General features: G+C 56.9%; 1 protein-coding gene across 1 annotated transcript; it reads right to left on the minus strand.

Moving 5' to 3' along the window:
* Positions 1-351: 351 nt before the first annotated feature.
* RASL10B (RAS like family 10 member B) lies at positions 352-11,589 on the minus strand. Its single transcript, XM_059907979.1, has 4 exons — positions 11,357-11,589; positions 8,108-8,470; positions 3,284-3,408; positions 352-2,807 (listed from the first exon to the last, which is right to left on the minus strand). Exons 2-4 carry the CDS (start codon positions 8,321-8,323, stop codon positions 2,537-2,539), a joined length of 612 nt encoding a protein of 203 aa, XP_059763962.1. The 5' UTR covers positions 8,324-8,470; positions 11,357-11,589; the 3' UTR covers positions 352-2,536.
* Positions 11,590-13,102: the final 1,513 nt, after the last annotated feature.

Raw genomic sequence — 13,102 nt, forward strand, 5'->3', positions numbered from 1 at the left:
CCCCTGGAGTTATGACGGGTGTGGGCCGGGGGGCTGCAGAGCCTCGGCCATGAGTGGGAGGAAGACACAAAGGCAGAAGCTGGGATTGAGTCCACTTCTAAAAGTCTTCCCAAGAAAGTGGCAGAGGGAGATGTTATGCTTCTCCTCTGAATGGTTTGGCTCACTTGGCGGGAGGTGGAGAGGAGATGAGTCCCCAACTCTCTCCCTTTCCCTTCATTCTCCTGGTTGACCTGGGCTTTAGGACTCAGGCCACCTCATCACCCAGACCGTCTGTCCTTCCAGAGCTCAGCAGGCAGAAACCCTGTAGGGAGTCCCTTCCTTCCCACGGCAGGAACTGAGCCAACACCTTGGTACAGAAACGAGGGAAAACACTCCCTGATTTTTAATCTGACTTCTGATCACAGCGCAGTGGGCGTCACACACACTTCCAGACCCTGTGGTGGGAAACCCTGGGGAAGGGAGGGCAGGGTGAAGGACAGACACTCAGAATAGGGGCAGAAGGAATCAAAATCAAAGATCTGGGGTGAAGCGGGGGTGAGAGGGTGGGTGAAGGGGGCCAGCCAGGCGATACATTCCAACGGCTCCCACAGGGGGCAGCCAGAGGCCTGGGTCCCTCACCCTCACCTCAGGTGCCTCAGAGCTGGGGGTGACAGTGATGGGGCAGGTGAGATGCTGTCACCACTCACCCCATCCCCCTGGTGAATCAGGGGGCAAGGACGCAGGGGATAAAGGGGGGCAGCCCCTCTTCCTTACCCGCCCAGCCACTCCAAGGTGTGGGGGGGAGGGGAGCCACCTCCTCTGCTTCAGAGGGAGGCTCAGAGAGGGCAGGTCACTTGCGCAAAGTCATGCAGCACAGCAGGGACCAGAACCCCAAAATACTGGACTGCCCAAGGTCAGGGCAGTCACTGTCGGGCTGTGTTACCCCCAGTGAGTGGAGCGGGAATCACCTGGGGAAGCAGAAGAGAGAATCGAAGCTTCCCTCTCACGCTGGATCTGGATGAGAAGTTCGCCACCCATGACGCCTCCCCCAGACTCCTCTCCATCAGCACCCTGAGCTACCTGGTTTCCTGGTCTATACGCCACAGTTTGGCTACATCGAGGCTAGGCTGTTCTATCCGTCTCTCTTCTAGTAAGGGACCTCGCTATCCTCCCACCAGAGCAGGGCTGAGGGCTCGGCCTCAGGGAGAACTTGGCTAGGCGGCCGGGGACTCGCACCATTTCTCCCGCCCCCCAAATCCCCCAGTAATCCCGCACGTCACTCCTAGTATCTTCATTACTTTTGTTATTTCTAAATCGGTACAAAACTGACAGTGATCAGCTCCGGTGACAAGAGGTAGAAACTGGCCAGGCAGCCGGAGAAAATGGGGCGGAGTGAGTCAAGGCATGGGGCCAACTGGTGTTGGGACGAGGGGGCATCAGATCCTGAGGGCCTCCATCTAGGGGTGGGGATGCCGGTATATCTCCCCTAAGCATAGGGGTTCCCATAATTCTTTTCCCGGCTCTGCCCCTCCCCAGATTAATCGGGGTAATCTGAGATTCAAGGCGGGCAAGGTCTGGGGCAGTCAGCTTGGGGTCAGATGGGGAGACGGAGTCTTCGCTGGCACGACCTGACTGCCTCCCTCCACACCCCGCCCACCACCAGACCCCCCCCCCCGCCCCCCCCAAACATCCTCCAGTCTGGCAGACCACTCAACCCAGAAGGGGACGGAGGGCTGGAAGCTGGCATCGTGGAAATAAATCTATCATTTGGGGGCATTCCCTCTCCACACTCGGTCAAGAAAAAAATGTTGAACCCAGGGGGTGATCTGACTTTAGGGTCAGGAAATGGGTGAGGGGCACCCGGCAGGGACGGACCATCGAGTTAAGGCTGGAAGGTAGCTTGTTGCGTCTATAGGGGCTGTTGGGCGGGGAGGTCTCCCTGGAAGCGGGGGGAGCTCTGCCTTCTCCCCCTGACTGATCCAGGACCTCAACCCTCGGACCCCGGTTGTGGTCCCTGGGCCACCCGCATCGCTCCGCCCCGTGCCGGTGGTGCTGACGGTCCGAAGGCTGGCCTCACGAAGAAGCTGCCGGGACCTGCGACAAGGGGCTGGATGAAATGAGAGCCCTGTGAACGAAGCTGGAGGCGGCGAAGGTGGGTAAGACAGCTGAGGACCAACTGACGCTTGGGCAGACAGACAGACACGGAAAAAGAAGACGCGGAGCAATGACAGACACACTCTCTGGAGGAGACGGGTGCGGGCCCGGCCAGGGCAGCACCTCTCCACCCCCGCCCTCCGTGTCACGCGCTCACCCCGAAGCCCCGGGGGCGGCGGCGCTCCTAGGGACCGGGCCGGGCTCTGCACGAACTACAGCACTAAAGGCGGCCGTCCCAGGAAGACAGACGCGGGAGAGGCGGGAGGACGGGGCAGTTAAGGGGAAGCTCCCTCTCGCCCTCCGCCTCTCCCGGGGAGGGCGTGGCTGCGGGGGCGGTCCAGGAGTTCTCTTCCTGCCCCTCCCCGCTCGGGCCTGCGGCGGCTGCGGCCGGCGGGGCGCGGCGTCACATGACGGCGCAGCGGTTGCGGCGCAGCGCGCCCTGGAAGCGCAGGGCGGCGTGCACGTGCTTGCAGCGGGCGCAGCCGACGCTCTTGAGCAGCTCGCTGAAGAGCAGCAGGATGTGCCAGTTGTACTTGGCCGAGCACTCCACGTAGCCGCACTTCCAGGTCTTGCGCACCAGGTGTGACACGTTCCAGCGCGGGATCACGCGTCCGCGCTGCAGGTCCCTCTTGTTGCCCACGATGATGATGGGCGTCTCCGAGGTGCCAATCACCCTGCGGGGCGAGGTGGGAATCTCAGAACCCCCCAGTCTAGTCTCACAACCCCGCCCCCCGCCAGATTTCAAGAAGGGCGGGCTGTGCCTGGTCAATACTGCTACTACCATCCATCTGTTCCAGGCGCAGCGCTGTAACTGACACCAACTGATCCAAAAGGTGGATGTTAATGTTCTCCCCATTGTACAGATCAGGAACCTGAGCCTGGCTTAAAGTCATGCGGCTGAGGCGCCCTGGAAGTCTCCTTCCCTGAGCCTCTGCTCTTAACTACTGCGCTAGACTAGCCACCCCATGGTAAGGGTCCCAAAATGAGTTAACAGAAACGGGGATGGCAAAATGTCGTGAGTGTGTGTTTGAGTATGTGTGGGAACCAGAGGCACTTGATCTGTTTCCCTCCCACTGCACCCTTTTCACGGGAAGTGGCCAGCATAGGGGCATCCACTGAGGTGGCAGTGGAGTGTATCCCGGCCCCTCACCTCGTCTCTAGGATCTGCTGGCGGATGGTCTTGACGTACTCAAAGCTGTCAAAGCAGCAGATGTCGTAGACCAGGATGTAGGCGTGGACGCTCCGGAGTCCCCTGCAGCAGGCGTCTGCCCACTCCTGCAACACCCCCAGCCAGCACCAAGGTCAGAGCAGCCATAAGCCCCCAGCCACCTCCCGCCATACACAGCACTCTCACTTGCCACTGCACCCTAAGCCTTGCACACTCACCGATCCCCAGGAAGCCAGGCCCAGGGCACAACTGGCAGAGCTCAGGTGTGGCTTCCCACCTCCAAGCCAGGATGCCGCAGGGCCGCTGTCTGTCCTGTGCACGCCTGGAGCTGAGATCTGCCTTGTCCCATTTTGTCCCCCAATCCATCCATCCAGTCCTTTGTTCGATTACATTTATTAAGCGCCTCTATGAGCCCAGCCCTGAGCTAGTTGTTGGACCTGTTGAAATCCTCTGTATCTTCCCAGGCCTCAGCTCAGATGCCTCCTCCTCCTCTAAGAAGCCTTCCTGCAAGCAGGGGACTATTCCCTTCATCTTGTGTTCTAAGAACAGTTCAATTATACCTTGGTCAGAGCTGTTTCCATTCCCAGGTCCCCACTTCTGCTGTGAGCTCCTGAGGACCAGAGTCCAGCCTTCCTCATTTTTATATCCCTCCTCCTCCTAGGCTCTTAGCAGGCTCTTTAACTGCACTACCTAGGCTGGTGAACTCTCCACAGTCCTGAATCCCACCTGGTCCGTGCTGGGATCAACCCAATTCCTGCCTGTAACGCAGCCCTTAGATTGCTACCTGATGTGCCCCTTCTGTTTGCTTCACTCTGCCCTCAAGGTTGAGAAGAAGGAGGCCTGAGGAGAAAAAGGTTGAGACTGGATGCCGAATGGGGGCTGATGTAGAGCAGGGCCCCAGGGCAGCTCCACGGAGATGGAACTTCCTGATGAACGCCTGTGGCAAATTCTCTGGGAAGGGCCCGCAGCTCAAGCTGAACAGGCCCCAGGCAAGGCTGAGTGCAAGAAAGAGAAGATTCCTTAAGAGATTAGTTAGCTAATTAACCTGCCAGCAGATGAGAATTGCAAGGGCAGCAGCAGAAAGCAGCCAGAGTGTGGAAAGAAGGGCCTCCCTGAAGTTTGGGGAGGCAGAGGCCTCCCAGGACAAGGGGAACTAGGGTTTTCTCTAGGAACTAGAGCCCAGCCCCGGCAAAAGACTAGAGGGAGAGGCAGGCGTACCTCCGGTGCCAGCTTATGAGCTGAATTGGGGTAGGGATCAGGCATGGAGGACTACAGCTGGTTCTACACTGCAGAGAAGGATTAAAAGGGGAAAGACTTGGGCGACAGTGGTGGAGAGTTCAGTATGACTCCAGAAAAGCACTTCCCGATTCAAAGGCTTAGAAGCTGGTGCAGTGGATTTCTCCAGGGAGATGATGTGGCATCTTTTCTTTGCGCTGAGTTTTAACTTTGGTGCAGGGGGAAGATGCTGAGGACAAATCTGAAATCATAGGAAACCATGAACTGGTTTCTCAGGCCAGGAAAGACTGTATTCCACTGGACACAGGACCTCTGGGAGCTTGGGACCCCAGAGTGTACGCTGTTCCTCCTCCATCCCATGCAAGGAGTGGAGATCAGCAGGAAGTGGGAGGGATGGGGAAATAGGCAGGAGGCTCCCACATTCTTCCGGCTCTCTGCTGGGGAGAGGGAACAGCTGCTAGCCTTCGAGGGTGACAGCCCCACCTCTCTCCCAACATGCTACCTCCTCAAGGGGGCCTCCAGGCTGCCTCCCACCCACTCCTCTCTGGGGGCTCCTAAAAGGGAGAGGAAGAAGGCTCCAGATTGGCTGGGTTGTCCCTTCACCCCTGATTGAAGGGAGGGAGCAAGAAAGCTCAGCTTGCCTTCCAGCTAGCTCCATGCAGCATTCCAGATGGTAAAAGACCATCTTGGGGCTGCATCAAGACAGAGAAGGAGCAATGGAAACTGAGTCCAGTTCCAAGGACACAGGAGCTGAGGGAGCCTCAGCCACCTGGGTGCCAACCATGCATTTGCTGCTCATTTCTTTGGTGGGTTGCACACGCCCTCTAACCTCAGCTTCCTTCTCTGATAGGAGGAGAGAGGCTGCAGAAGCAACAGCTGAGACTCAGACCCTAGAAACGCCGCTCTCCTGGGCTGGGTCTCATCTGGCATTGGGGAAGAATGTATTCTTATTTTCAGACAGTAACCATTGGGATTCTACTATTTGATCTTCGGGGCATGCAGGATCCTGTCTCAGCATTTCTTTGCTCAAAGTCCCTTTCTTGTGTTTCAGGGGTGAAGTCTTGGACATCCTTGGAGAGTCCAAAACTCAGCGTCAATCAGGAAGAAAAAGGCCAATGATCCAACAGAAAGATGAGCAAAGGCATTAATAGTTTTCAGAAAAAGAAAGGCAAAGGCCCTCAAACATATGAAAAGATGCTCAACTTCACTCATAATCAGAGATGTAAATAAAAAGTACACTGAGGGCTTCCCTGGTGGCACAGTGGTTGAGAATCTGCCTGCCAATGCAGGGGACATGGGTTCGAGCCCTGGTCTGGGAAGACCCCACATGCCGCGGAGCAACTGGGCCCGTGAGCCACAATTACTGAGCCTGCGCGTCTGGAGCCTGTGCTCCGCAACAAGAGAGGCCGCGATAGTGAGAGGCCCGCGCACCGCGATGAAGAGTGGCCCCCGCTTGCCACAACTAGAGAAAGCCCTCGCACAGAAACGAAGACCCAACACAGCCATAAATAAAATAAATTTAAAAAGAAAAAAGAAAATGCTCCCTATTAAAAAAGAAATTTTAACAAAAAGTACACTGAGATTATCCTATCTCATCTATCAGACTGTCAAAAATCCAAAAGTTTGTCAATACACTCTGATGGCTTTAGGGAAACAAGCGCTCATGTAACATCCCTCACAGGAGCACAAACTATGCACCTTAATGGGGGGGGGGGGTGGCGGGGTGGAATCTGGCACCTTCCAAACTCCTGTTGCATTTATCCTTTGACCTAGCAATGCCATTTCCAGAAATCGATCCCACAGATATGCCTTCCTGTGTACAAAATGACTATTACAAGGCTATTCACTGTGGCATTGTTTTGAAGCAAAAGTTTGGAAACAACCCACTTGTCCAACAAGAGGGGACTTCATAGTACATCTTTCCAATGGAATACAGTGTAGCCATGAAAAAAGAATGAAGAAGACCTCTAGATACTGACATGGAAAGACCTCCAGGTTAAAATGTCAAGCCAAAAAAACAAACAAACAAAGAAAAAACCCAAACAAACAAACAAAAGGTGTAGAACAGTTTTGTTTTTTTTTTTTTTTTTAATGCAAGAAGGGGAGTGGAATAAGAATATATTTTCTTATTTGTGTAAAGAAAAACTGGAAGTGTGAATAAAAAAACCAATGAGAATGGCTATAGAATGGGGCAAGAACTGGGGTAAAGAGAGCAGGGGTGGGACTGAGATTTCTTTGGGTGTACTTCTTGTTTGTTTGTTTTAACAAAGTTTGGGCTTTTAAATTGTATCTTCCCGATTCCAAAATCGAAATTACAATTTAAACACACAACAAAATGTGAAAAATAAACCCAGCTCAATGCACAGGACCAGAGCGGGATCTGAGCATCCACTCAGGCTACTGTTAGTCTCCTTTGGAGGAGAACTAGAACACCTGACCTTGGACCCACTGCCCTGACCTCACTGTTTCCAAGGCGTGATGTGTGTTTAAGGCTTTTGTCTTTGGTGCTGACGCTCCCACACCTGGGACGGGAGAGGCAGGTGTCCCCGAGGTTGGGCGAAGGTCCTCCTGCCCGGAGTTGCTAACACAGTGCTGAGCCTGAGCCCTTCCCCAGCCCCCAGCCCCCAGCCCCCAGCCCCACCCGAGAGATTGCTATATTTGCACAGTTACAACTGGCCAAGCGGTGGCCCCTGCCCTCCGGGCCTCCACCGTGCCTAGCCTTCCTGGAGAAACTCTGCGCTCTGGTCAGGGGCTTCTTTGGTGAGCCAACATGTCTAGGGTTCAGCTTCCCCCTGCACCCGACCCCCGCTCAAGCCAAAGGTAGAGAGCAGGAAGAAGGACCCGGTCTGCAGGCTGGACCCTGTAAGCCAGGGCACTGGGGGCATCTGAATCCAACCCCTGCAGGAAAGGCTGCCCTGAGGGCCAGTCCTGAGGTCAGGGGACAAAGCATCACTTAAGAGAAAAGGCCCTTGGGCAAGAGATCTGATTGGGGTCTCCAATCTCTGAGAACACACCTTTCCCAGGTCCCAGCCTTTCCTTCTGCTGTCCCTTCTACAGACGACGTGGGTCTGAGGCCATGGGAGGCAGTGCCCAGAATATTAACAGGCATCCGGCGCTCTATGCCTTTCTCTCCACTGCCCTTTACCTGCCCAGATCCTACCTAGCTGAGACATCACCTCCTGTGACCCCCACCCTCACACCCCTTCGTGGGATAGATGCCCCTTAAGGGCTGTCTTAGTTCCCCGCATCCCCTGCAAACATGACACTCATGGAACTATGTAATAGTTGACTGTCTTCTCACCAGACTATGAGTTCCTTGAGAGCAAACTGCTCTGTTTTGAGCACCATTCTACCCCAGTGCCCACCACAGGGCCTGGTACACATTAGACATTCATCAAATATTTGTTGAATAAACCCGTGCACAAATGAATGGATTCCTGGCACGGCTCTAAGTAGGGTGGCCCGTGCTGCAGCGCGGAGTTCTCAAAGCCAGCAATAGGGCGGGAGCCAGGAGAGGGTTGGGGTCCAGGCTCTCCTCCACCCTGTCCCCCCCACCCCCCGCCCCCCTACCTGCAGCGTGTTGACAGGGAAGGCGCTGATGGGCGGGAAGTCGAGGATCTGGAGGTCGTGCACGTGGCCGTTCATGACGACAGCAGGCAGGTAGAGGCGGCGGGCGGTGGTGGGCACGCAGACCTCGCTGAACTCGTTGTACAGGAACTGGCGCACGATGGCACTCTTGCCCACGCCTCGCGCCCCCAGCACGGCCACCCGGTAGGTGGAGACCATGCCTCCCGCCCCGCTCCGCCACCTCGTCCTCGCCGCTGCCTGGGGCTCCCCCGGGCTGCATATTCCAGGGGCTGGGGGCTCAGCCACCGTCAGGACCAATCATCGCTGCCCCTGCTTGCCCTGGGCCCTCTGCGGCCTCCACCTGGACTGTGGAAACAAGAGGTGGGCTTGGTGGGCTGCCTTCTCCTTGGACATATCCTGTACTTTTCCACCTTGGCGACGTCACTGGAGCTGTTACTCCTGCCGCTTGGGATGCCTTCCCTTCCCCAGAGCCCTTATCCCATCTATCCAGAACCTCCCCATCCTTCCTTCTCCATTCTCCCTGCCGTCAATCCCATCAGTGGGAATCAGTCTTTCTTGACTTGTATTAAGACCTGACTTTTGGCCAGTCTGACTCCCAGACCCGGGCGGGCCGCAGAGCGGAGTGGAAAGAGAACTAGACTTGGCTTCAAGTCCCAGCCTTCCCACTGAGCCTGGGGCAAGACAGCAACGCCTCGCAGTCTTGGTCTCCCGGTCCTCAGGGGTGAGACCAGGCCAGTGTGTCTCCGTGGAGGCAGTCCTGGTGTTTTGTGGAGAGAGAATTCTTTATCGAGCAGGGCATTTCACATCCCCAGCTGCCTGGAGGTACTTGCCAGCAGCAGCCTCTAGTGACCATGATGACCCAAAATGCGCTCCCCCCACCTTCCCAAGCACCCCCTGCTGAGAATCCCTGGACTGGCCGATGGCTTTGGCTCTGGAGCGCGACACTTGTGGAGCAGTTACTCTAGGTCAGCATGCCCACGTGGTTATCCTTAGTCGATACAGTATCCCCAGGTGATAGGTATTCCCACTTTGGAGAGAAGACCCAGAGGGAGGGAGACACGAGCCCAGGCACACAGCTGGGAAAGGCGGCTACTCCTTTCTACAATGTCGCAGTACTTCAGCTTCCAAGTTTAGTGATTCTAGCTGGCGAAGGCCACAGGCCAAGGGCTGTGTCTGATTATCTGGCAACCCCTTGAGTTCAGAGGACCTGGCGTGCAGCAGGTGCCCGGGAAAGGGCTGCTACAGGATTGAACCTTGACATGGATTCGTTAGCTCCTTGCTTGCTCAGTTTCAGTGACTTTAGAGCATGGGTATAAATCCCAGCTCTGATGTTTCCTGGCGGTGGGTCAGAGGGCAAATCAACTGCCTGATCTGAGCCACATTCTGCACACTTATAAAGAAGGATCATTAGCCCCTACTTCTGAGATAATCCAAGTAAACCTCTTAGCCAGGTGCCTTCTCTTTCTGTTGAGGATGGTGACCAGGGAGGCTGGTACATGCCTGAGACCTCCTGTCTGGGGACTACTCCCAGGAGGGTGACACCAGTGCCTGCTAAGTGGGTCCAAGGCAGATGGGTTTGCTGGGTTTGGATGGGGCCATGCTTTCCAGCACATATGCATGTTTTCTCTGTGGATGCATGCCCTTTCCACATATTCACAGCTCACGGCTGAATGTCCCTCAGTCCAGTCCGTCCCGGTTCAGAGGACCCAATCCACAGGGCATGTGCACATACAGCATAGTAAACCAACGGCAGGATCTGGAGTGAGATCCACCAGCGTTGGATTCTCCGCTCTGCCACTCACCTAAAGTGTGATCTTGGGCAAGGAACATCATAGGGTGTTGTGAGGCCGTGCCTGCACAGAGTAGGTGTTCAATAAACAGTGGCCATTGTTATGCACAGGGGTCCTTCACTCATCGAAGGCTTTCCACGATCACAATGGGACCTCCTAGCCATCCCAGATGGGTCACTCTGCACTACTGCACTGTTGCTCACATACATGTAGTGTGTGTTTGTGTGTGCGTGCACGCGTGCGTGCAATTCTCCCCATTTTATTGAAGATAAAAACAAAACCAAAAAAAAGAAAACCCACAGATTTAGGGACGTGAAGACCACATAGCCAGTTGAGCTGTCAATTAAGACTAGGACTCTTATCTCCTTCCAGTCCCATGCAGTGTCCTTTCCCCAACAAGTGCTTCTCTATTTCTGTGAGCTCCCAACTGGGGGAAGTACCAGCCCCTCCTCCCCATAAATCCCTCCAGGGCCCTGGGCTCCTCAGGCATCCCTGGACACTGTCAGCATGGCAGAGAGCCTCAGCTGGGTTAATTACATAACCAGCACAAGCAGGTGGGGAGGGGGCACCTTAGGGGAGGAAGAGAAGGCAAAGAATGCCAGAAGCGTCCCGGCCTCCCCCTGGGTGTGGCAACTTAGAGGGATCTAGGATGTAGCCTACCTGCAGATTCTCCTGGACAACCCATTCCCTGCCCTGAAAGCAACCCTTTCTGGGGGAATAGCTGGGAAATAAAAGCGGGGCACAGCGCTAGAGCCAGGGAGGGGGTGCCAGAGAGGCCCCTAGGCTGGGGACAGCCTCCTGGAAGTCACCAGGCCCTGACTCAGAGGTGACTGGTGTCCCTTCCCGCTTCCCAGGCGGGGGTCCTGGGTCTAAGTGTTTGTTAATGCAACATCCCCAGCTGGGTGGGGGTGGAAGAGGGCTGTCCGGAGAGGCAGGGACCAGGCCCCTGAGCCTCCCTCCCCAAGGCCTGTGCCCTGCAGTGAGTCTGCAGACAGCGCCCGGGGACATACACTGGGGCCAAAGCCTGCTTCTGGTTCCTCTACCCTGGACCTGGACGCCTGAGTCCCAGCCCCAGACTGAGGGCGGGGGCTTTGCAGGTCCCGTGGGCCGAGTCACACGTCTGCCCGCTGTCTGTCCCCATCACATTCATGTGGGAGTGGGTGGGTGCGGGCGTCGGAGGATGCTGAGCTCCCTATGACCTGATTGGTGGCAGTTCTGGGTGAGGGGGATGCCGGAGCCCAGCCTGCTCTCCGCCTCCAGCACCTCGCAGGCACCCCCCCCACCACCCCGCCAGCACCAGCTCTCACGTGGCCGCCCCGCGCCGCTTCCCAGCCAGTCCGCCGGCCCCCTCCTCCCTCCTCGCCCCCGTCGCCCCCCCCCATTCCCCCACCGACCCACCCCGGCCCCGGCCCGCCCGCTCGCCCAGCCTCCCGCCGCTTACCCGGGGCCGTCCTAGCTACCCCCAGCCCGGGCCGGCCGGCCGGTGGGGCCGCGCTCCCCCCGGGCTCCGGTGCTGCCCCCCGGCTCCCCGGCCCGGGGGGAGAGAGGTGGGAGCGCCCCCGGCTGCGCAGTCGGGGCGGGCTCAGGGCAGGCGCGGGGGGGGGTGGGCAGGTGCTGGCCGCCGAGTGGGTAGGACACCTCCAGCCCGGTTGTCCCTCCGGAGCGCGCCGCCCGCTCGCGCTGGGAGGAGGAGGAGGCGGGAGCGGGGCGGGGGGCGGGGGGCGGGGGGGGCGTGCCCCGCTGGCGTTCCGCTGGGTCCCTGAGCCTGCCATATTCACTTGGGAAGCCCTGGACAAATTCTTTAATCCCGAGCCTCGACCTTCACCCCTCCCGACTGTCCCTGCGGTATTTTTAGCTCTAACCTGGAGGGCTGGGAGAAAGGGACCGGAAAGGCCCTAAAGCCTTTGGCTTCACTCCATATCCCACCCCCGCCACACACCCCAGGTTCCCTCTCTAGGTCTCTTCTGACCCTTCCCAGTTCAGTCACTGGACGGGCGCCCACTGTGTGCCTTGCACCGTGTGCTAGAGAGGCATCCCGACTCCTCTCCTCCACCCCACCGGAGGGCTGCGAAGGGTGGTCACTTTCACCTTTCACTGCAGCAGGGAAAGAAGAGCGGAGCAGGCTGGCAAAGCAAAGCTCATCCCAGGCCAATGAATGACCTCCATCCCCTGAAACGACTGCTCCCCTCTCCTCTCCAGACGGGGTGATACCAGCATTTGCCAGGGGAGAGGGCAGAATCGCCCGTGTATTTATTCTAAAACAATCGTGGTCAGTGTCATTCCTCACGGGTAGCTAACATTTAATGAGTATGTGCCAGGCAATGTGCTCCCAGCTTCGCCTGCATCTTCAAAGTTAAGGCTCACAATACTATGAGGTAGATTCTGTTTCCCCCGTTTTACAGATGAGATAGTTGAGGCTGAGAGAGGCTGAGTGACTGGTCTTACTGAAGTGTAAAATGCGAAGACAAAAATTGGGAGTCTCTAGCGGGGCAGCCACTGACGAACTTGGCCAGGGGCCCACAGTTCATCAGGGAGGCCAGAAGCACACATGTGGCGCGAATACGTGCTGTGTGCAGAGTCAAGGTTCTGGGGAAGGGTAGAGGGAGCAGGCCAACTAGTGAGAGGAGTCAGTGGAGGCTTCAGAAGAGGCAACTTTCAAGGAAGAAGCCTTGAAAGAAGTGGATTTTGGGTGCCAGGGTGGGGGAGGGTGTGGAAGAGGAGGGTTCAGATGAGAGAAGTTGGGAGCAATTACAGGGGTTTGAGAAGGGGGTCCAGGACACAGACAGGCACGGGGGTGGGGGCGGGGGGCTGGAAGCACAGGGAGAGGAGGCTGAGAGGTTGGTGGAGGTTAAGTCACGAAGGCCTTGATTGCTGAGGAAGGAGTTGGGATCTAGCCCTGTCTGGCTGGGATAGCCTGGAAGGGTTTTGAAGCAGAGGTGCAGGGAGGAGGAGGGGGAAGCTGGGAGAGATCTCCCAAGTGCTTTTACCCCTGGACCCAGCATCCCGCACTGTGACTTCCTATTCTTTCTAGTACTAGTGGGCTGAGCACCCTCCCACTCGCTCCTCTTCCCTCTCCTGTCCAGACAGACAGTACAGTGGTTACGAGCCTGGGCTTCAGAATCAAGCAGATCTGGACTTAGGCCCTGGCCCCTACCACTTACTATGTGACTGAAGGCAAATTACCTGA

This window comes from Balaenoptera ricei, chromosome 20 (genome assembly GCF_028023285.1).
Source record: "Balaenoptera ricei isolate mBalRic1 chromosome 20, mBalRic1.hap2, whole genome shotgun sequence".
NCBI lineage: Eukaryota > Metazoa > Chordata > Mammalia > Artiodactyla > Balaenopteridae > Balaenoptera > Balaenoptera ricei.